The 21,732-nt window shown below is 43.5% G+C and overlaps 1 protein-coding gene across 1 annotated transcript; it reads left to right on the top strand.

Annotated features, from left to right (window-relative positions):
• Positions 1 to 1,014: 1,014 nt before the first annotated feature.
• Positions 1,015 to 17,366, top strand: LACTBL1 (lactamase beta like 1). The gene is given in 7 exon segments (XM_065650197.1): positions 1,015 to 1,059; positions 4,304 to 4,448; positions 6,052 to 6,161; positions 8,966 to 9,123; positions 10,750 to 10,997; positions 13,963 to 14,068; positions 16,388 to 17,366. Coding segments are annotated over 7 exon segments (1,791 nt in total).
• The last annotated feature ends 4,366 nt before the right edge of the window (positions 17,367 to 21,732 follow it).

Below are 21,732 nucleotides of genomic sequence, written 5' to 3'. Positions count from 1 at the left end.
TGTGGCAGGACGCCTGTGGTTGTTTCTTGCATGGATTTAGTGCATAACTGGGGGCATAACCATGCCTTCCTCTTTGGAGAGTATTCGCAATGTACTTTACATGATAATGACAGTTCATTACCAATATTCCCAGCTCAGTGTACTAAGGATTCCCTCCTTCCCCCCCATTTTCCACTCTGCTGTATTGTTTGGGCTGTGAAATCACCAGCAATATTCCCTTTTGGCTGCATCCCTGGACAGATGCTGTATTGCTTAAGGAGGGGTGAGGCATGGCTGATTAATCTATGCTCAGAGAGGCTGACTGTTGGGATTAGTGCTTCAGATGCTCTTAACATCTGCAGCTCCAGGACAGCCCCAAATTCATCAGCACTGGAAGCCGGAGGGTAGCAGCAAGGCTGGTAAGAGCTGACACTGGAGGGGAGGGGGTTGTTTCTGTTGAACTGCCACCACCAGGTAGCCAGACAGGAAGGAGGTTCTATGGGAGAGGTGGCAACCATGCCATTACCTTGGCACTTCCCAATCTGTTGCACAGTTTCTTGGCTATATCTGTGATTCCCAAGACTAAGGAGGGTCGTGTTGGCTGTATAGAGAGAGCAAGGCTGAGAAGCCAGGGAGAGGGCTGGAAGGACACTGCAGAGCAAGCACAATAGAAACGTGTCAGCCCTGAGGTTCTCGAAGCTCCGGTTCCTTGTGTCTGGGAGTTGGGGTGAGGATGACCATGGGCCCTAGCGAGTCCCAGAGCTTGGGTCCAGCCTTTGCAGTAAACATGTGTTGCCAAAACAGAGGTAGAGAGAGGGAAGGGGTTACTGGGGACTTATGTGGTTACTGTGGTTTATCTCCCTAACCAAAACCAGTCCCTCCCTGCTGCTCTGCTTATCTTGGCTGGGATTTGTTACTCTGGGCTTCCCTCTGTGCTCTGATTATTTTTTTTTCCTGCACTAGCTTTTTCTTTCTCTTCATCACAGGGTTTTATATGCTTTTTTTTTTTTTTTTTGGAGACCGGCAGCACAGCAGATGAGAAGAGACTTCTGAGCAGCCATGGATGGGTTACAGCTGCGGGTAAGGCTCACCTCGTGCAAATCACAACCTTCCACCACCCTTCAGAGTCCCCAGCAGCCAAGGGAAAAGAAAATAACAGCTCCATCTATGTCTAGTGAGCCTGCTAGCTGGGAATTACTCTCTTGTCTGTCACTGCAGGGGAACTCCAGGAGGCTGTTCAGGATTAAGCCCAGAGAGTGCCTGAGCTCCCGGCTTAAGCTCTTCCACTGCCCCTTCCCGCAAACAGCCAAGCCTGCCCCCTCCCAAACCCCTCCAGGGATCGCGGCTGGCGACACACAGGGGCTGTCCATCTCATGAGTTAATCACCTCCTGTTCAGATGTCAGGAGAAGATGAAGCTGCTATAAATAGATTGCGAAGCCCTCATGGTTTCAGCTGTGATTCACACACATGGCAGAGAAGCATTAGGAAGAATTAACATTCAATCTCTCAGGCACTTTCCTGAGAGCAAATGCGACTCTGTCCCTGTCACTTAATCTCCTTGCGCAGGGGAGGTCAGCAGCACTTTCTGGAGGCTCTGAGTAGGTCAAATGGACAGGGAAACCCAGAGCAGGACTGTCGGGGTGCTAAAAACATCCACTTCAGCCAGAGTGACTGAGCAGCACCCGCCAACAATAAGCAGCTGTGTTTGGGAGCATGGCAAGGCACTCTGCTTCCCCCTTGCTGGGGCTGAGATCAGACGCCGTGGTTCTGTTACAGCACGCACATGCTGGGATGCCTGACAACCGCCTCTGGGACTGACACTCCTTCTGGCGATGGTATGTGCAGGGGACTGGGGCTCTTTCTGGGTGTCCCTAACTGGTGTTGAGCTGTGTCTCTGAGCAGCTTGCAGGGTCTGTGGTGGTTTGTCTAGATGGGCATGGTGGGGCAGGACAGTGTACCTAGGTGGTCTATGTGAAATACCCATTTCTTTCCCCACCTCATCCTAAAGTTTCAAAGCTCGGGGGAAAAAATGTAGCGTAGAGTTCACCTACACATGGGGAGCTGTGTGCACCTGTTCCTGCATGTGTTTGCATTCATTTGCATGTGTCGAAGAGCTTGATAGCCTCCCACCCCCTGCTTTGCTGTTTTTGTGCTCTTAGCAGTGACGGTCATTGAGCAATGTATATGAGATGGAGAAATACCTGAAGGAGAGGTGAGACCAGACGGGTCCTGCAGCGGGAAGTGTGAGGGTTCTGTTTGTAGTTATCTGTCTGTCTGACAGCCTTCCAGGTATAGGGAAAGAGTGAAATTTTTCCTGACAGGTAGCTTAGAGAATAGAGCACCTCCTCAGGGTGATGAGTATTCCTCACGCTTTTGCATGTTTGATGTCCCATCAATAAAAGAGAGATCCATGTCTCTAGTTTCATAACATTGCTATGGTTTCATTGCATTGCCACTAGATTATGGGTCAGAGAACAAAAGAGACATTCAGGGCGCTCATCATCCATAGGAGGTAAAAGGGAGTTTTACCTAAAGGGTGAGAGTTCAGTGTTGGTATCTTTGGGTCCTCAGTGGTCCACGGAGTCTGGAGTTCATGAGATGAGGCATATGCCAGAAAATCCTTTCCTTTCACCCAGCACTTAGGGACCCAGGAATCAGGGTTTCTCAGTGAAGCAAGGAAGGACGCAGAAAAATAGTCAGAGGACCTGCAGGTTGGCAGGTGACTCACCTTATTATGATGGGACTAAATCCATGAAAGTGACCCTATGACTACTTCAGGGCAAAGTGGGTCCTCTCCCACTCCTTGCTGCAGGAAAACAGCATCTCATTGCAGTTCTAGGCGACATCCTGCATAAACTGAAGCCTGCCAGCATGAGGGTGATTTAAGAGTTCTCAATACACAGGCTTCTCCTTGTACTGGTATGAATTCCTGCCTACCAGTGCACTATATGTGGTTGTGCATATCCAAACGAAGCTGGTTTTGGTGTCAAAATGTAGTTTGCTTATTCAGGAAATCATGTAACTTAGTCTGACAACCGGAATACAGACTGCATGTGTGCTATGGCAGGCTCAGGTCTGAGTGGATTTGCAGGCACCTGTGTGGTCTTAAACCATCCTTGAAGTCTTAATTATGTTATGGAAGACCCTGAAGTAATCTGCCTTCAGAAGTGTATGTGGGAATGCCTGAACAGACTAAAATCCTTCAGAAATAATTGTGACGTATTTCTGTTACTGTACAGAAAGAGGAATTGCAACCTAGATTTTCAGCAGGGGCTAGATTCCCCAGCCAGATCCTCACAGAGCCACAGATCCATGGGCAAGTCTGGAAGTAGGTCTGCAGATTCCCTTATTGTGAGCCACAAGGCTCGGTTGACTTGCAGAAGCTTTTGCATTAACTGTCCCATATCTCAAAAAAAAAAAAAAAAAAAGAGAAAAAAAGGGCCACCTGGAAACCTAAAAGGAGTATTTTAGTTTGTCTATTCTACAAGTGGGTCCACACAACCTGAAACAGCTTTGGAATGTGGACCATATTGGATGCAAATGGTAGGCCATATGTTTTCTAACATTAATTGTCAAACTTTCAAAAGCACCCTATTGACCTCCTACAGTCAGTGAGAGAGCACAGCTCATGCTTAGACACCTCATCATTTGTCGCCTGTTCCTTGTTTTTCTTCAATATTTATATGGTAGTATCACCAATCTGGATGGTCTCCAGTGTTATGAGAGCTGCACAAACCCAAAATATTACCCAGTTTTCCAAAACATGGCATCTGTAAATGCCAAGCTTGCAGATGGTACATGATATAATGAGAACTGCAGGCACAAAAATGAAGGGCAAGGGCAGTACACGGTGAAAAAATTAATAGTTCATCTATAAAAGCTGGATCTGATCAGATGATCTGGCTGGTGGATGCCATCAACAGATGCTGGACTCTGGAAAAAAGGGGTTGGAAAACTATCCAGGAATAAGTCATGATCGTTGAGAAGGGATTATATGAGAGTTGTAACAGAAAATCCAGCCTGGGCTAGAGAGGTTCCTCTGCAGGGAGGGGAAAAGGTAAAAGCAGTGGATGGTTTTCATCTACAAGAACCAACAAGGTAGGGAGAGTAATGTCTTGCAAACCCTGTTGGAAGAGAAGAAGTAATATCTGGTTCCAGTTATTTCAATGTGGCCCGGTATGCACAGCTCTGATGCCGCAATAGTACTGGAATTAGTCCATGTCCCTGCAGTAGCTTCTCCAATGTAGTGTGCCTCTTTCACCTAGCTGCTGTGAATGAGAGGCAGTTTTTCTCTGTCTGAGACCATCTCTTTTCTGCTTACAGCCGGCATCCAGCAGCCGCAGCCTTCTCAAGCTCACTATTATGGAGGTGAAGTGGATTCACGTGTTGGTCATCTTCTTCTTCCTGTTGTCTGTTGCAATGATGGGCTGCTTTCTGTGGCAGTACAGCCTCCCCAAGGCAGAGCCCAGTGAGTAGTCATCTTTAAACTGGGCCACGGTTTGACACAGAAATTTGTGAGACCAATAAATGCCTTTATACCCACGTGGATGATTTTCCTCAGAGGTTTTCCCCAAACAGCACAAATATTTACCTCGTCCTAGCTGGTGCAGTGACACAGAGGAGATGAACATTGTGTTCATGGAGTACCATGTAACTCTGCTGGTGTGCAGAGAACCTCCATTACTTCTGACACTAACCTAGGTTAATTGATATACCAAGGATACATTTCATTTTACATTACCTTTTTCTTTAGCATCCTGTTGTAAAAGTCACTCCAATTTAGAACAGATTTTGGCTTTTACCTTACCATTTGCTTTAGCTTATGGGTTTGCTTCCTTTCCCATTCACCTAATCTTAGATCTTTGAACTAACTCAAGTCCGTGGTTCACACTAGAATTCCTGTATGTTGATTATACAAAGCTCAACAGACTCAAAGCACTGTACATGCAAGAATACCGTGTAACTGGATCAGAGTTTTAAGTAGCTCAAAGGTGGAATAAAATCCACGGTGAATGTTCCAGAGGTACTTCATAGACCAATGTCTGAAAAGATTTCAGACCCTACCTTTATATCGAAGAGTATCAGAGGCTATCTGGGTTGTGTATACATCCCCATTCACCTCAAAGTTTTCATAGTGCTATTTGTCTTCTTATCTGTATCTCCAGTGCTTCATGCTCAGTTGGTAAGTGAAAAGATAGATAAGCATTTTGTTTACAACTTAGAGAGCAGAAGACCTCTGTCTGTGAAGAGATGAGCTGTGTGTGTTTGCCCAGTCCCTGGAAGTGTTCAAGGCCAGGTTGGATGGGGCTTCGAGCAACCTGGTCTAGTGGAAGGTGTCCCTGCCCATGACAGGAGTTTGTAACTGGGTGATCTTTAAGGTCCTTCCAATCCAAATCATTCTATACTTCTGCAATTCTATAACAGCTTGGAATCAACCAGGAAAATAGTGCTTCCATGTAAGAAAGGTTCCCATCTCTCAATGAGTTTAAATATTTTAGCTTGCTACAGAAATTTCAGATATGTCTCTGGGATATGGAGGATACAGCTAATTCAGAAGACAGCTCATATACTAGGTATGAGCTTATCAACTGTTGCTATAGTGTTAGATTTCATGTGGCACTCACAATTCACTTCTACAAACGTTTTCTGAGGTTACAATATGCATGGGACAACTCTGTCCTCCTGAACCCAGACTCAGACTTTGCCCTAGAAAAAGGGCAGGGCAGGGCACTTTCAGGGGATCTGAACCCACTGCCAGGAGCCCTACAGAGCCTTCATTAGTCCCGGTTGCTTACTCTTCCAGGTTGCAGAGTCAGTTGAAGCCTATTGCAGCTCCTGTCCAACCCATGTGCTACACCGTGTCGGAATAAACAATAACAGAGCACGGTGAACTCTTCAAGTTTAATTTTACATGAGACAGAAACAATTCAAGATTGTCTCTTAGTCTCTGCAGAAGTGTCCTTCAGCTTTGGACAACACAAGCAAGAAAGCTAGTGCTGACTTCTGGGTATGTTGAAGCTTCCTAGTGTGTCTATTCAAGTCATGCGTGCCATCTTTGAAATGTTTTCCAGGCCCATCTGTGGTAGAAGTGAGATCAGAAGCTGTGCAGATGTGCCCCCGCTATCCTGAACCCGTACCGCTGGACCACCCAATCCCCATTCTGAAGGATGCGTTGGAGAAGGTCTGTAAGGAGAAGGGAACAGAGGGAGGCAAAGCTCATGACTGCTTTTCTGAAGGTGTAAAGGGGACAATATGTATTTTGCCCCGTAGCATCTCTGGGGAAGGAGGTGGGGAATTGAGGAGGTGGAGAACATGTGAATCTAGAAGTGGGTATATAAAACTCCTTCACTGAACATACACAACAGATAAATAAGCAGTTATCTAAAGCATAAGCTTTGATGAAGAAACATTATTACTTGTCCATCAGAAGGTTTGGTGAGCACACATCAGCACAAAATGATGGCTCTTGGCATCTTGTCTACTATCAGGCAACCTTCATGTCCTGGAAAGCAGGTGACTCATGTAACTCGTTCCTATTCATCAGTGACTGTCAATTCCCTATTTTATTGCTTTGCTGGCTTTCCCCATGCCACTATTTAAAAATTAGAAAGCTACTTGTAGATAACTACAATGAAGGGAATGGAGAGGGAGGGGAAGGGGAAGAGGAAGGAAAAAGGGAAGGAGAAAAAGAAGGAGGAGTAGAAGAGGTCTTGCATCTGAATGAGAGGTCTGCTTTTCTTGAGTATGACATACTGTCTCTGAAATTTTAGCGCTGTCTAAAATTCTGGGAGGCTCTGTTTGCAATGAGGAAATACTGCAGCATGCCTTGACCGTATGGACCATAAAGACAGCCATGCTGTAACAGGACACTCCTGATTTTGTAGACCCCTATCACATAATATGGCCTCTCATTTGTCTCTTTCTCATGGGTAGCTTAACTATTCATAATAGAAGTTGTCCCACCAGTCTGATCATTCTTTTTACCCTTCTGTGAATCTTTTCCAGCTCTAGCATACTCTTATGGAGATGCAGGAAATCAGTACTGCATATAATATTTAAGGTGCAAGTGGATCAGGCATTTATACAGTGATAAAATGGTGTTTTCTGGGGTTTTTTATGTTACTTCTCTATTAAGCCCTCATATTTGTTTTACCTTTTTTTCTGCCATAGGACACTGCACAAATGTTTACATAGGAGCATCCATCATAGTCCCAAGGTCTTGTTCCTAAGTGCTAATGACCAACTCACTGCCCATCTGTGTGTTAGTGTAGTGAAGTTAGGGTTGCTTTCCTGCATGCAGATCACTTTATCTACACTGAATTTCAATTGCTATCACTTCACATTCACTTTCATGAAGTCTCTGCTGCTGTCTCTGGGGTTACTGTAGAGAGAGATTTTATTATTTGATTAAGATAAGTCAGAGAGGTCGGGAAATGTGCAGAACATTGAGTGTCCATCAGAGATTCATCTAACCTCCCTTCTTTGCATTCCTCAGAACTGAAGTATGCAAGCACCTTTCCGAAGTAGGCTGGTGAAACTATTCCTGTTTTGCAGATGGAATAAGGCATGGAGAACCTGACCACTAGATACATAGGAAGACATAGGTATTTGAAGGGGGCTTATGCACCAACACTTCAGAAGTGTATCTTCAGGCACCCTAAGGTTCTCCCAAAGTCTGCAGACACTTGAACCCATACTAAAGATCTTGCACTACCTAAGACGAACTACTGACCTCTGCCAGGCCAGGGACCCTGGCACTGGTACTCTGGACAGTACCAGATGCCACTGCGCACAGGGCAGACATTTTCCTAGCAGCCTGAAACTGGAAAGTGACGTTCACTCATGCATGAGGCTTAAGGAAATATTTCTCTTCTAAGGGTGAATACTTTTGTTTATCAGAAAGACCTACATTTTCCTCAGAAGAGTCTTGCTGGTGGCCAGATCCAAATGTGAACTATTGGATTCAGTGACACTTGAGTCTAGAAGAGCATCAGGTATTTCTGTCAACTTTCTGCAGGTCCAGGCGGGTCTACAAGCCAGAGTCTCTCTGAACAAAACTCTAAGGTGGACCATGCTTGCTGACATGAGATCATTCTGTTCTCTGGAGGTGCTGATGTACCTAACCATAATAGATGGGCCACTGGTGCATGAGGAGGGTAAAGAATCATTACAGAAGGACTTGGCACAATGTGGATGTTTCCACTGCTGGCTGTCAGTGCACCTCACTAGTCAATCCAATGAAGAGGTTCTGAGGACATGACTTGGCTTGGCCTTCTTGTCTCAAATTCTTGGCCTGGAAGGCCATTTCTTATGTCTCAACCTTTCTATACAAAAGATAACTTACGCTTGATGATAACATAGCTTTGAAAAAAGTCATAAAAGAGCAGGACCAATGCGTTCTGCTTGCAGGAGGTGGGTGGAGAACAGCTGGCTGATTAGGTCAACACAACCCTGGCACAACAGGGATGAAAGAGTAATCACAGCCCTCTAATTGCTCAGTGCTGTTTCTCAGATTGCAGTTTAAACAGGAGTCCAAGCTCTAACATGTTCCATGGTGTGAAAAGTGTCATGGGATATTTGAAAAGTCTAGATCATTTTCTCATACATCTTTGAACCTAGAAGACTAGTGCAAAGAACAGATGTGCACAGTACAATTTAAAAAGGAAGAAATGTAACATTATTAAGTTTTAGCATTTGTTTTTAATCATATAAGCACCAAAGGCATTACAAGGACGAGCACCACATTCTTCTACACAGGGGACATGTAGACTGAATGAAAGATACTGGATAATTCAGTATAAGCTATTCAAAGGAAGAGTACAGTTAAAATATTTTCTTTTGCCAAAACACATTTGAAAAAATCACTCTCAAGTGCTTGGAAGTGAGGAGGGCTGGTGGTCTGGGTCTTCTACTGCCTGTTGCAGAATAGATGCATTGTAAGAGTGTTCTTCATTTGGAAATTCATAATTTCCCCTCATTCTCCAGGTAGATATGATGCTGCGCCAAAAGATTCATAGTTCTGGTCTCCCTGCTATGTCTGCCATTGTCATCTACAATGACACTGTGCTTTGGACAGGCAACTTCGGGAAGAAGAATGGTTCGGACCCGTCCTCAGTGGTGCCCAATGAGTACACTATTTACAGGTGAGACAGATGTATCGCAGCCATGAGATCTAGAAAAAGGGCAGGTACACATACAGAGATCTGATATGTGGGAATAGAGCCACTGTCACAAACTGCATATTCCACCAGTTCAGGTCCACTGCAGAAACCTCTTCTGGGTTTCACTGAAACTTTGTTAGACAGTGCTTCAGCTAGTCCCTACGTTATCATATACTTGTGGCTTACTCAGTTGCTAACTTTGGATATATTTTTTTTAAATTTTTAACTCGATCTGACATTATTTTAAATTAGAATAGTGGTGACCATCCTGGAGAACCTGAAAACATATTACTCCTGACATAGGAATGTATCCATAATTTGAGGAGGCCTAGGGCACAAATCTAAGACTGAGAGCTAGCACAGATTTTGTGAACAGAGAGGAAACACTGTCACAGGATTGAAAAAAAAAGTTCAGTATAGCAAAAAATGCAGTTTGGGAAGGGTATCTAGTGAACATAAAGTAGACTTGTATGCTTATTTATTCCCCCAGTGAAGTCAAAGCCATATTGGCCATTATTTTTTAGATGAAGATTTTTTTGTTAAAAAAAACCCAAGAACAAATACAAAGGAAGTATTTACTTCCTTTAAAGATCTCCTTTCAGTGACTTATAATTGTGCTATATTGAAACACGTGGGCTGCACTCCGACTGTCAAGTGTTGTCCTCAGCATAAAAAATTTTGGAAAGTTTTAGCAGCTGTGTTTACCTCTTTTTTCCCCCTCTGTATTGTGACTAAATCCCTGTGTAGATGACCTCGTGCTATTTCTTCCAGAATCACAGAATCATAGAGTCGTTTGGGTTGGGGGGGACCTTAAGGGTCATCTAATTTCAACCCTCCTACCATTGGCAGGCAAAGAGAACATGTCCCTAGGTGGGCTCAAACCACCAACCTCGCCTGTTAACAGCTGAATCTGCTGATCCATTGCACCACAGAGACTGCCCCCAAGAAACTTTTTCACCAGTAGGTATAATTTATGGCTGGAACTACTATGACATTTGGTTGTCTTTGAACCTCTAACTTTCATTCATGATTAATGAAAACATTCTTGGCAAATGCCTTCAGTCATGCACTAGTCCAAGAATTTCACCTCTAGCAGCACAATATGAATGCCCCTGGCAGTTTCTCTTAATGATGACTCCATTTCTGAAAACCAACAAAGCAGAATAAGAGTCCTATTCCAGATGACCTTTTGTAAGTTTGGTTCTGTTCTGAAGCCACCGAAATATGAACACTGAATATGAAATGTGAACCTTTGTGGCATTTTAACCCTAAAATTCCAATAAATTACTTGCAACTTGTTATGGTATTTACTAAACAATATTTTTTAAAAATTGTCATGAGTACCAAGTAAACAGAAGTTCTGTAGCCCACTGCACTATTAGGGAGCTACTGCTGAAGATTATGTTGCAGTCCATAAAGGCCAGACTTAAGGATACTAATTCAGGCTTCTTACCTGCATTTTAGCCACTCACTTCTGAATTAGCAAAGGTGTTGCATGTAAAGCTACAGGCAGTGGGTCAGTTGGGTGATGTCATGTACTGACCATTGATCTTCTTGATTCATGGATTTCTTAACTCTTAATCTCTATAAATATTTGTTCCTTAACAGAATTGCTAGTGTCTCCAAGATCTTTCCCACCATTATGTTGTATAAGATGTGGGAGGAAGGAAAAGTCACATCTCTTGATGACCCATTGGAACGTTATGCCCAGAACTTTGTTATAAAGAACCCTCTGGGAAGGCTCAAAGAATCAGAACAGAGATACACAGCAGATGGGCTCATTTTTTTGGAAAAAGGCTCAATGCCACTTAAGCCATCACCTGTCACGTTGCGCAGAATGGCCAGCCAGCTCTCAGGTGAGACAACACTACTACCTGCTTGCCCTTTCTCCGTCACTATGCCAGTTGAAAGGGAAAACAGGGAGAACAGACCATGTGCCAGGGATAAAAAATGTTGCTGTTGAGGACATTTCCTGGTATGGACCCTGCACCTTTGCACTTTCCAGAGGTCAGGCAGGACCCTTTGATTAAAACTGTCAGTAGCTTCATTGAGTGCTAAAAGGAAACTCTTGTCCAGGCCACCTGCTAGGAAAGGGGGCCAAGCCGCACTTTGGGCTGGGCAATTGTTTTTCCAGTGCAAGGTGTATATATATTTCTTTCAACACAGTAGCATGACCTGAAATCAGGCTCCAGTTGCATAGCAGTTTTTTGTACTCCAGCCCAGAGTGCTCTCTTTTTTCCGAGATGTAGAGTTGAGGGTCAAAGTGGCACCAAACCTCTTTGCTTTGAACAGATAGACCTTGATCACTGAGATAAAATTAGCTGTCAGTGTGGTTCCTGATCTGGGATTCCTGAGCTATTAATAGCTTTGTACTTGCTGGCAGAAGACTATTAATCTGCTGCTACCTTCATAATTGGGTAACTCTTATATTAAATTAGAAGGAGCTCACAGGACTCAGGAGAACTTTAACATTTCTCAGAAATAAAGCTGGTAATACTTGACTTAGAAATTCCAGAATTTAATGGCCAAAGAGACTGTGCTGCTATCTTATGTGGCATTTTGATTAAACTGGAGCACCTGCATTATTCCAGATTGGAATAAATGCTCTAAAACTGGGACCTAAGATCAAAATAGCATGTAGGCAAATTGCAGTACCACAGGACAAGGTACAGCATCACCTGAAGCAACCCAGTATCAAAATAAGGGTTGCCCAAAAAGGAATGATGTATACTGAAATCGAGAAACGAACACACAAACGATGGTGGCAGGAGATGGAAAGAAAGATGTGTGCAAACCCTGCCCAGCCCCTCTCCCTGCAGACACAGTCCTTGCTCTGCCCAGCCTGATGATGTCCCCAGGGGCACCAAATCTGCTTAGTCCCCTCTGACTCTCAGGAGCACCTGGAGCTGGTCTGGCTGCTCCTTGCAGGAGCAGTGTGTGCTGAGGCAGCCCTTCTGCAGTGCCTCTGCTTAGTTCCTTTTAAGTTCCTATGTCTTTTTTTTCCTTTTTTAGAATGTGGCCCAAATTTCCCAGACCACACCAGCAGGGCACACCAACCAGCTTGGACCTTGACAATTTAGCAGAAGAACAAGCACAGTTTCAAAATCCCGACTTAAATCGATGTTGAGGTCACATGTTACATTTCCTGTCTGTCGAAACCCAAAGAGGAAAAGGTTCTGCTTAGCTTTGAGATCAAAGCCACTGCATGACATATTGTAAAATGGTTTTCATCTAAATTCTTCCAGTGGAAACTGATCTATAATATATCCTCATTATCTGGGCTTTTCTACATCACATATTGCAAAAGTAACTCCAAAGGTTTTTCTTCTCAACACTTGATGGGTACATTGCTAGAGGGAAGTTCCAGCTTGTTAAAACTGTGATTTTCAAATGTATATGAATGACAATAAGAGATGCTATTGTAAATTATTAACAGCATGCTTGTCACATCAATTAGCAGCCCATGAGGTATAAATCAACAACTATGGATCTTCTGTTATGCTCACACATTCTCTGGTTTATCATTTCTAGTGAACCTCAAGAGAGACACTGCACTGCTGACATGGTGCTGGTGAGCTCTCCCAGTGGTGCAATATTTCTTTACTGTCATTGTGGCAAGTAGGAAATGAAGGAGCCCATTGTCTACTGGAAAATACTCAGTGCATCTCTTATCTGGTCATTAAGCTGCACAAATAACCACAGACCAGAAGCAGAAAAAGTGTTCTTGTTCCAGTTCAAATCCCCAGGTCAGGCCAATTGAGAAAACGTGTTGCTGCTACAAAAGAATAGAGACTCATTCAGCTTTGCCATGATTAAGCACATGCTCACTGAGCAGATGATTGCAAGTCATTTTTCTGTCAGATATCCTTCCTGATTTTCTCCTAAACTCTAAATCAAAGTCAGCTGTAAACTGCAATGAGGATTTTATACCAGATGTAATTCAAGTTCTGGACTTGGTGAGCCATAGGTTCTGTGCCAGGGGGATGTGGTATTTTTAAAAATCCCATCCAAAAGTTTTTAGGAAATCCATGTTCAGTGTTGTGGATTTAAAAAGTTAAAAGCTAAAAATACTTTAGGCCAAGTCTGGAATAGTTCAGATAAGTTCAAGCTCTCTGTGGTGAGGCAGAAAGCACAAAAACCCCTTTTTAAAGTGACAGTAGCACACCTTTGTAGTCAAGGGAATACAGTCACATGGAAATACAGACAAGGACTTTCCCAACATTTGATATTCCTTTTTCTTCCAAAATACATTGAGGATACAGGGTTTTTAAAAATTATTTACCAAGGTATTTTTACTGAAATGTGGCAACCCAAAGTTGGTGCTGGGGTAGGTCTTACATTACTCTGATTCAGTGGTCCATGACTTGACTACTGTACCCTGCAGGCCAGTATGAACAGGTCCTTGCAGCACATTTGCTATGTGCATAAAGCACACGTGTGCATCATTGTTGTTTCCATCTTGCCATTGAGTTCTGCCTTTTGCTCACTCTTCACTGTTTTGGTGTTTGTTTCTTCTCCCAAGGAACAAGTGATAGGACAAGAGGAAATGGTCTCAAGTTGCACCAGGGTAAGTTTAAATAGGATATTAGGAACAATTTCTTCACAGAAAGGGTTATCAGGCATTAGATCAGGTTGCCCAGGGAAGTGGTTGAATCACCATCCCTGGAGGTGTTTAAAGGATGTATAGATGACGTTCTTAGGGACATGGTTTAGTGACAGTGTTAGGTTAATGGTTGAACTCAATGATCTTGAGGGCCTTTTCCAACCAAAATGATTCTATGATTTGTTTCAAATTGTTGACTTCTCTTTTCCATGCAACAGGTCTGCCCAGGAGGCTGCGATCTACCAGCCTGCTGTGGAAGGGCAGTACACAAGATGCTCTAGCTCTCCTGAAAGATGATGTCTTGGTTGCTGATCCAGGAACTAGGTCAGATATATTCACTTACAAGCTTTTGGTCTGAGTTTGTGTTCTCCACTGATCCTAGCCCCATCTGCAGTCTCCATGGCCAATGGGTAAAAGACAGCCATTCCTAAAGAGACCTTCAACCATCTACTCACAAACCTGTCTTAGTCTAGAAAGAGTGACTGTTGGAGGTGCCAGGGTTTTTGTTCGTTCATTTGTTTTGTAAGGTTGGGGTTTTTTGGGTTTTTTTGGTGGTTTTTTTTTTTGGTTGGTTTTTGGGTTTTGTTGTGGTTTTTTTTTTTTTTTTTTTTTTTTTTTAATGGAGAGCAGCTCTGTGGACAGGGATCTGGGGGTTCTGGTCAACGGCAAGTTGAACATGAGCCACCAGTGTCCCTGGAGCCAGGAGGGCCCCGTGTCCTGGTGCATCCAGCACAGCACGGCCAGCCGGGCAGGGAGGGGATTGTCCCGCTCTGGGGCAGCCTCACCTGGAGCATTCACTGTGTGCAGGGCTGGGGACACAGGAGACAAGGAGATAAAGCTGCTGGAGAGTGTCCAGAAGAGGCTATGAGGTTGGTGAAGGGGTTGGAGGGGAAGCCGTATGAGGAGCGGCTGAAGTCCCTGGGTTTGTTCAGCCTGGAGGAGACTGAGGGCAGAGCTCATGGGGCTGCAGCTTCAGCAGGGGAGCAGGAGGGGCCGAGCTGAGCTCTTCTCTCTGTGACAGTGACAGAACCCAGGGAACGGCAGAAGATGTGCCAGGGGAGGGTCAGTTGGACATGAGGAAAAGGTTCTTCACCCAGAGGTGCTGGACACTGGAACAGGCTCCCCAGGGACGTGTCATGGCCCCAACCTGACAGTGTTCAAGAAGAGACTGGACAACGTCCTCAGACACACGGGGTGACCTGTGCAGGGACAGGAGGTGGACCCAATGATCCTTGTGGATCCCTTCCAACTCAGAACATTCTATAATTCTGTGATGCTGTGATTTTACAACGTGTAAAGAACCTGAGTTAGAAGCCTAGATGAGGCAAATTAAACTGCTAGAGTTATGTCCAATGAGACTCAAAATATGAAAGATGCAGATTTTCAGAAGTGGAAAGGCATGTTAATTTTACCACTTTAAACCACATAAATTTAGCTTAAAATCATGCTGTGTCTGTAGACATTGTCTCTAAATTGTCTGTAAGTTCTGTTAATGTTCATTACAATTTATATAGCCTGTTAAATATCTATTATACTCAAAACTATGAACAGGATCCTGCAGACAGCTGGTGAGAGAAAGGATTCAGACTAACTGGGAAAAAATTTCTAAGTCTGCAAAATTTTTAGGGAATAGAATTACATTCTGAAATAATTTGCCTATGTTTGCTGAGGATTAGCTGCGACTTGAAGTCTGCGAGCTTAGAAAACTTTTAGAAAACTCAATGGTTTGATCATGGCAACCTTGTATTAGTTCCATCCAATGTCGTGTAGAAGGTTACAATAGATGTTCCTTAAAGGATTTTAAGACTTGGATACCATCACCTTCTTTGGTATTTATATTAAGCGAATCATTAAGATACATAAGGACATACAGTAATAGCATCTCAATCCCTTATTGCTTGACATGTTGATAGTTTTAACTCTGTCTCCCTGTTTCTGCATATGCTTCACAGCATTCTTCCTAAAGAAATTTTCCATTCATTGATATAGAAATTTTAACATATTTTTCTGGGTATGTTGAACTTCAACTCCTTTTCAGGTATAAAATTTTAGATCCAGAATGTATTTATCGTTGCAGTAGAAATACATACACTCATTATGCTTTTATCCAGCTAGATGAGCTGGAAATGGTTGAAATTTTTGAAAAAAATTGTCCATTCATGTATTTGTGTCATTAAACTTCACTCAAGTGTAAAGACTTGGATCACTTTATGGATATTAAAGACTCAAGCACTCAGGTGTCTTTAATGACTCAACATTGCTGGATGCTGCTTTGTATGTGGATATACTATTTGTTGAACAATTATAAACAATAAGTCAGGATATGCAAATATATAGGCTTTTGCATAAAGTTTGGGGGTCTCTTTCTTTACATAGTATAGCTCTCTTTCTATACATAGTGGTTAAATAGCTCTGCCTATGTTCCTGCAAGAAATTTATCCTTCTTGACTTAACAACAAATCAAAGCAACAACACACAGCTTTTCTGTCCCTCCTTCATCTCTCCTCTCTCTATAGCATGTCATATGATAAAAGGACAATTTTATTCCAGAAAAGAGACACCTAGCCACTGCTATTGCGTAGTCATACCCACACTGCACCACTGAGGTAAGGGTGACCCAGATGTATTTCTCTTTCTTTTCAGATGCCACTACAGCAATTTGGCCTTCTCACTGATGGCACACGTGCTAGCTGACCATGCAGCTGAGGGGCAATACCAGCGCTGGATCTCAGAGAACATCCTAGACCGCTTGGGCATGGAGGACACTGGCTTTGACATCACACCACCGATCCGCTCTCAAATGGCTGTGGGTTTCTATGGCAGCCAGCAGCCAGCTCCTCTCTATGACCTTGGCTGGTACAGGCCTTCTGGCCAGATGTACTCCACAGCTGCTGACCTTGCCAAGCTGGCAATGGTCTTCTTAGGCACCTACCACCGTCGTCTCCTAGAGCCTGACACAGTGAAGACGATGCTGACCCCTCTGTTTAAGTGCTCCACTGAATACTTTGCTAACAAGACTGGTACACCCTGGGAGATTAATGAGCAATTGGGATATGATGTCATTAGGAAGGATGGAGACCTTGACGGTTATTCAGCTACCTTCTCCCTTATCCCCAAGCTCCGCCTGAGCTTCATTGTACTGATGGCAGGGCCCAGGCCTCAGGGTGGAGATATTGTGACTCAGACATATGAGTATCTCATTCCTGCCATGGAGACAGCATTCAGAGAGGCAGAGAAAAGCTTGGTTCCTGCTCCAAGTCCAGGCCCTTATGTTGGCTACTATACCTATTCCAACCTGACTTTCTATGAGATTAAAGTTGGACCTGGTGGTGTGCTGGTCATGCAGCAGTTTGGGCCTCATGTGGAAGAGCTGATTCCTGAAAAGTACCGGACAATCAAGCTCAACCACCTGGAAGATCGTGTTTTCCAAGTTGTTTTTGACAAGGAGTTTCCATGTATTCTGCACCTGGGCTCTGCCTCCATCTCATTGGAGACCCAAAATGGTCAGCTCTTTAACTTTTACCCATTCGATCGCAAGGGTTTGTCTCCTGGCTTTGATGCACCAGGGCTGAACACATACAATGTGGTGCGTGTACCTCGTAAACCTGTATTCTATAGCTAAATATTCCCTCTACTTTTCTGTCCATGTCTGGGAGGTGGCTCCTAATCTGTGTCTTACCAGACTCTCCTGTCTTTGTGACTTTATTTAAAAGGGAAAGATGGTGGCAGATGACTCTTTTGCCCAACAAATATATCATGTCCCTCTTCTAAAATTAATTCAATGATCCCTGGCAGTGCGCGAAAGGCCAGCTAGCAACTGGGGACACCTGTGGAAAGAAGAGGTGGGAATGTGCTGGATGGATGGTGTTTGGATGCCATAAAAAAACCCAAGCACTTAAGTCACCACATTTACATTTTATGTTTGATAACCATTCTCGTTATTGACAGTTATCATCAAAGGGCTGAGAGTTTCCTGTGTCTCTCAGAAAATATCTCTTCTTCACCCCAAGGGTTTTTCCAGGGTTCTTCAGGAGCCAGCCTACTATGAACAAGATTCCTCACCTGGATTTGCCAAAAGCATTATGTGCTAGAAAACAGCATCAATCTGATACCAGGCCCTACCATACCCGGGAAGTGAAGATCAATTTCTTTCCTGCATCACAACAAGAAAACTGTAAAAAGTGCAAACAGCAATGTGGTTATGTCTTGGTTCCATGGATTTCTGCAAAAGCAGTGGTCACACAAAGGACATTGTAGCACTTACATATAGAAACCAAAGCTTACTCCTGGAGCAGGGCCATATGAACATATACTGGTATATTCCAGCTGGACAGTTTGTGACTGTCTTAGTATATAAGCAAGTGTGTGACGGTGGTGTTTAAGTACAGGAATGCATGGAAATCTTTATGTGTGTTTTGGGCAGGGTATCTGTATGGATATGTACCCACTGTGTTTATGCAGATGTGAGGGAAGATGCCAAGAAAATGTGCATTAGCCTGGGGAGCACTACCTTTAGGACAGGTAGACCTGCAAGCGATCCATAAAGCCACTGGTGCATTTTCTTCTCCCTTCTTGTGCCCACTCAATGCCAAGGCAGGCAGGACAGATGATATGTCATTAATGGTCATGTTGTTGTGGTGGCAGCAGTGTCAGGCATGAGTGCAAGACAGGGCAAGTACTACTGCCTGAGGAGTCTTGGCTCTTGCGATGCCCCTTCAAGTATAGGAGAGTATTGTGACTGTAGCCCTAAATAAAGCCTAAAATCAAAGCAAGCAGAGGGTCAGGGCAAGACAACTCTTACTTTAAAATGAATAGCCTATCTGCAGAGTATGGCAATGGCTGTACAGCATGGGAATCATTAAGGAAGTGCAAAAGGGTAGGCATACTAGCACAAAGACCCTTCAAAGTGCATGTCCTCCCATACCATAACTGGTATGAGGTTGGATGCTCTTGCAGAGTGACCTCCTTCTGCTGCTTGTCCATGCAGAGTCTAGAAAGTGGACAAGTCTCATAGAGGATGAGAAAATAAATCTCCCTGCCTCTCTTCTCTCTTGTTGTCTCTCACTGTTTTCACTCTGTGTGTTCTTCAGCTTCCATTTTGAGTAGAGAGACCATCTCTGAAGGCCTAGAAATATTGGTTCCCCGTCTTTTTTTTCAGATAATTTCAGTTCCCTGGTAAACATATGAAACAATGTAAACCTTGTCTTATAGGCAGTCATGGTTGCTGCTGTGTCGGTTTCTTCTGGACATTGTAGGTGATTACATTCCATACCTTGTACAACCTCATACGTTCAAGTATTTAATTTGGGCTATAGCAACAGAAATAAACTCTATGCAAATTTTTACTGCTGTCATGTGTCATCATGACCAGAGGTATGTGTGCAGGCAGGTATGCTGCACTATGGCTGATCTCCTGCAGATGTCACTACACTCTGTCACGGCATGCCTGACACAACAGTGCTCTCCAGGCTTTGAGCTCACAAGATATAATGTCTGATTGCAAGATATTTGAGCGGTGTAACCCTGGCCTTTTTGAGTGAGAGTTAAGTGACAGGTAGGGTCTGTTCTTCCTTTGGAACAAAAGAAGTGACTGTTTACCCATCAGTTACTTTTAAAAGCTTCCAGGAAAAATTAGGATTTATATCCCACGTCACTCACAGGTCAGGATGAAACACCATACTGTCTCCTTCTGTCTGATGGAAAGGTTAAGATGTTTTACTTTTCCATCAGTAATGCAGACAGTAATGAGTCTTTCCTTTTCTAGTGAGTCACCCTCAAATCTGTACAGTGACACTTTTTGGTGCTCTTGTTCATTCCTGTAACAGCACAGTACAGCTCTTTGCTATTCATAGCATGAACACACACCTGCAGTAAAGCTCATCTCATCAGACCTTGGGTCACACTGAGAAGGTGAACAAGAGCTTCCTACACTGCCCCTTCATGTGGGCAGGAGAGAAGCTTTACCTGATACAAAGAGGAGAAAGGAGACCTTGGGACATCTGTACAGAGGATTTGGGAGAGGTTGTATGTGGCAGGCAAGAGAAGATGGAGTTTTGGAGGACCCCAGTCATCCACAGAGAGCAGCCAGAGTCACAGTGCTGAGTCAATGCTACAAACACAAATGTCCAATTTCTTTCTATCACTTCATGGCTAACAGTATCCTAAGAGGAGAACCAGCTTCTGTGACCTGGTGTGACCTGACTCGTGTTAGCAGGTGCTTTACACCAGCTTTAACAGTTCTTCATAAACTTTCAATTTTAATAGAGAATCTAAGCATTCTGAGTGATTTTTTTAAGATTTTGTGTGTGCTTGTTGCTGAATTTAAAAATATCCTAATGTCATTTCATCTGTGTCAGAGACTGGGTCCAACAATAGGTACAGCAAACATGTAAAAAAATCTACCCATCTGCCCCTTCTTCACAGAAATGTGTGTTTTAAAAGGTTACTATGTACATCTACAGCAGCCTATAGAAACAGCGTGCTTAAAAATGTTTTTATAATTACTCATCAGGTTACCAAACGAGTAGAATATGCTTCATTACCATTCATAGAATCAAAAAGAGACAAGTACAAAACTTACTAATTGGTTCAGGAGACCAAACTCTGCCCTAAGGAGCACCGATGAATAGTGTAGTAGTGTCCCTGAAAATTGTATTTAGTCTACAAGTTTAAAGGCTCTGGACCACAAAAAATGAGCTCAATCTGGCAAAATATAAACAGCTACATCTGAGCTAGCCCATTTAAACTCCCTTCTACGCAGTGAAATTTAATAATTCTAGGCGATAGAGTTGATTCATCTCATCTTAAAGCACGTATCTAGAATAAGTTGATGAATTACACTCTATCAACCTCCAGTCTCCAGCTGGTTGAGATGGATCCAATGCTTGCTGTCACAAGCAGCTCTTCAGTTAGGAGTGAACACTTTCATAATCTGCCTACCAGGTAAGGACAAGTTCTCAATTTGTTACATCAACATTGCCCCGAACACCTGAAGTTCACTGATTAGCAAGTCCAAAGCAGAACATGGTGACGTTTGCTGTGATCTCATGCTAACACAACGTTAGTTAAGACAACTTTTTCTCTTAGAAGAACTCCACCTCCTGGAATATTAGCTCAAGTGAGGATGATATCAAGCTTCAAGCTGCAACCTACATTTTGAGAACTGCAATTCAATACATATTTCATTTCTTCATACTTATACTTCTGAACCAGAGAAATGTGGCCCCGTTATTTACTGAACAGCATTTTTTGCAGAGCTTTTCTGTTTCAATTATGGGAGTAAGAGGATGTGTCTATCTGCCTGATTATGCTGAAATGCTGTGACATGTCCTGAGGCCCATATCCAAATTATGTATCCTACAGCTGAAGCCAGAAGAGGTTCTAAAACTCTTGTTCTCAGCCTGGATGACTCTCTATCAGCATCTCTCTGTAACTTCATTTCTGCACTGAGGTGCCAATAGCATGGTTTTCCTTTGAAACAAAGTGGGTTTTTTTCATTACAGCAATGAGTCCAAGGAGCCTGAATGCACTTCTCTCAGATCAGTACCCTGTTCACAAAGAATGACATTTTTGCCTGTCCTGTTCAATGTTGGAGCCCCAGTAGCCAGGCGAATAGATCTCTACCAGACAGAACCTGAAGGATCATCAGTACAGAAAGAGACTAGAAAGTCCCTAGCTCAGGCAGTTCGGTTTCTCACCCAGTGACCACCCAACATGTCCCAGATGGGACTAAACAACTTACTCAACTTTCCAGCTATTTGTCTGCTCATTTCCCTCAGCTTTCTGTCAGATTTCTCACTTCTTTTCAGACACAGTGTAGTTGCTTCAGCTTCTCTTCACAACTGCCATCTCTGCACACAGAAATGAGTTTTCTCTCGTTCTCTTTTGCAGCTGTCTCATTTGTTCCCAGCACTTGCTTCTCAAGCTCATGTGTCTTCTGGTTACTCCAGCACTCAGTGTAATCACCTTCCATCCCTTTCTTCTCAAAG

The sequence above is a fragment of the Caloenas nicobarica genome, chromosome 22 (assembly GCF_036013445.1).
Source record: "Caloenas nicobarica isolate bCalNic1 chromosome 22, bCalNic1.hap1, whole genome shotgun sequence".
Classification (NCBI taxonomy): domain Eukaryota; kingdom Metazoa; phylum Chordata; class Aves; order Columbiformes; family Columbidae; genus Caloenas; species Caloenas nicobarica.
This window is presented reverse-complemented; position numbering and strand designations above follow the sequence as displayed.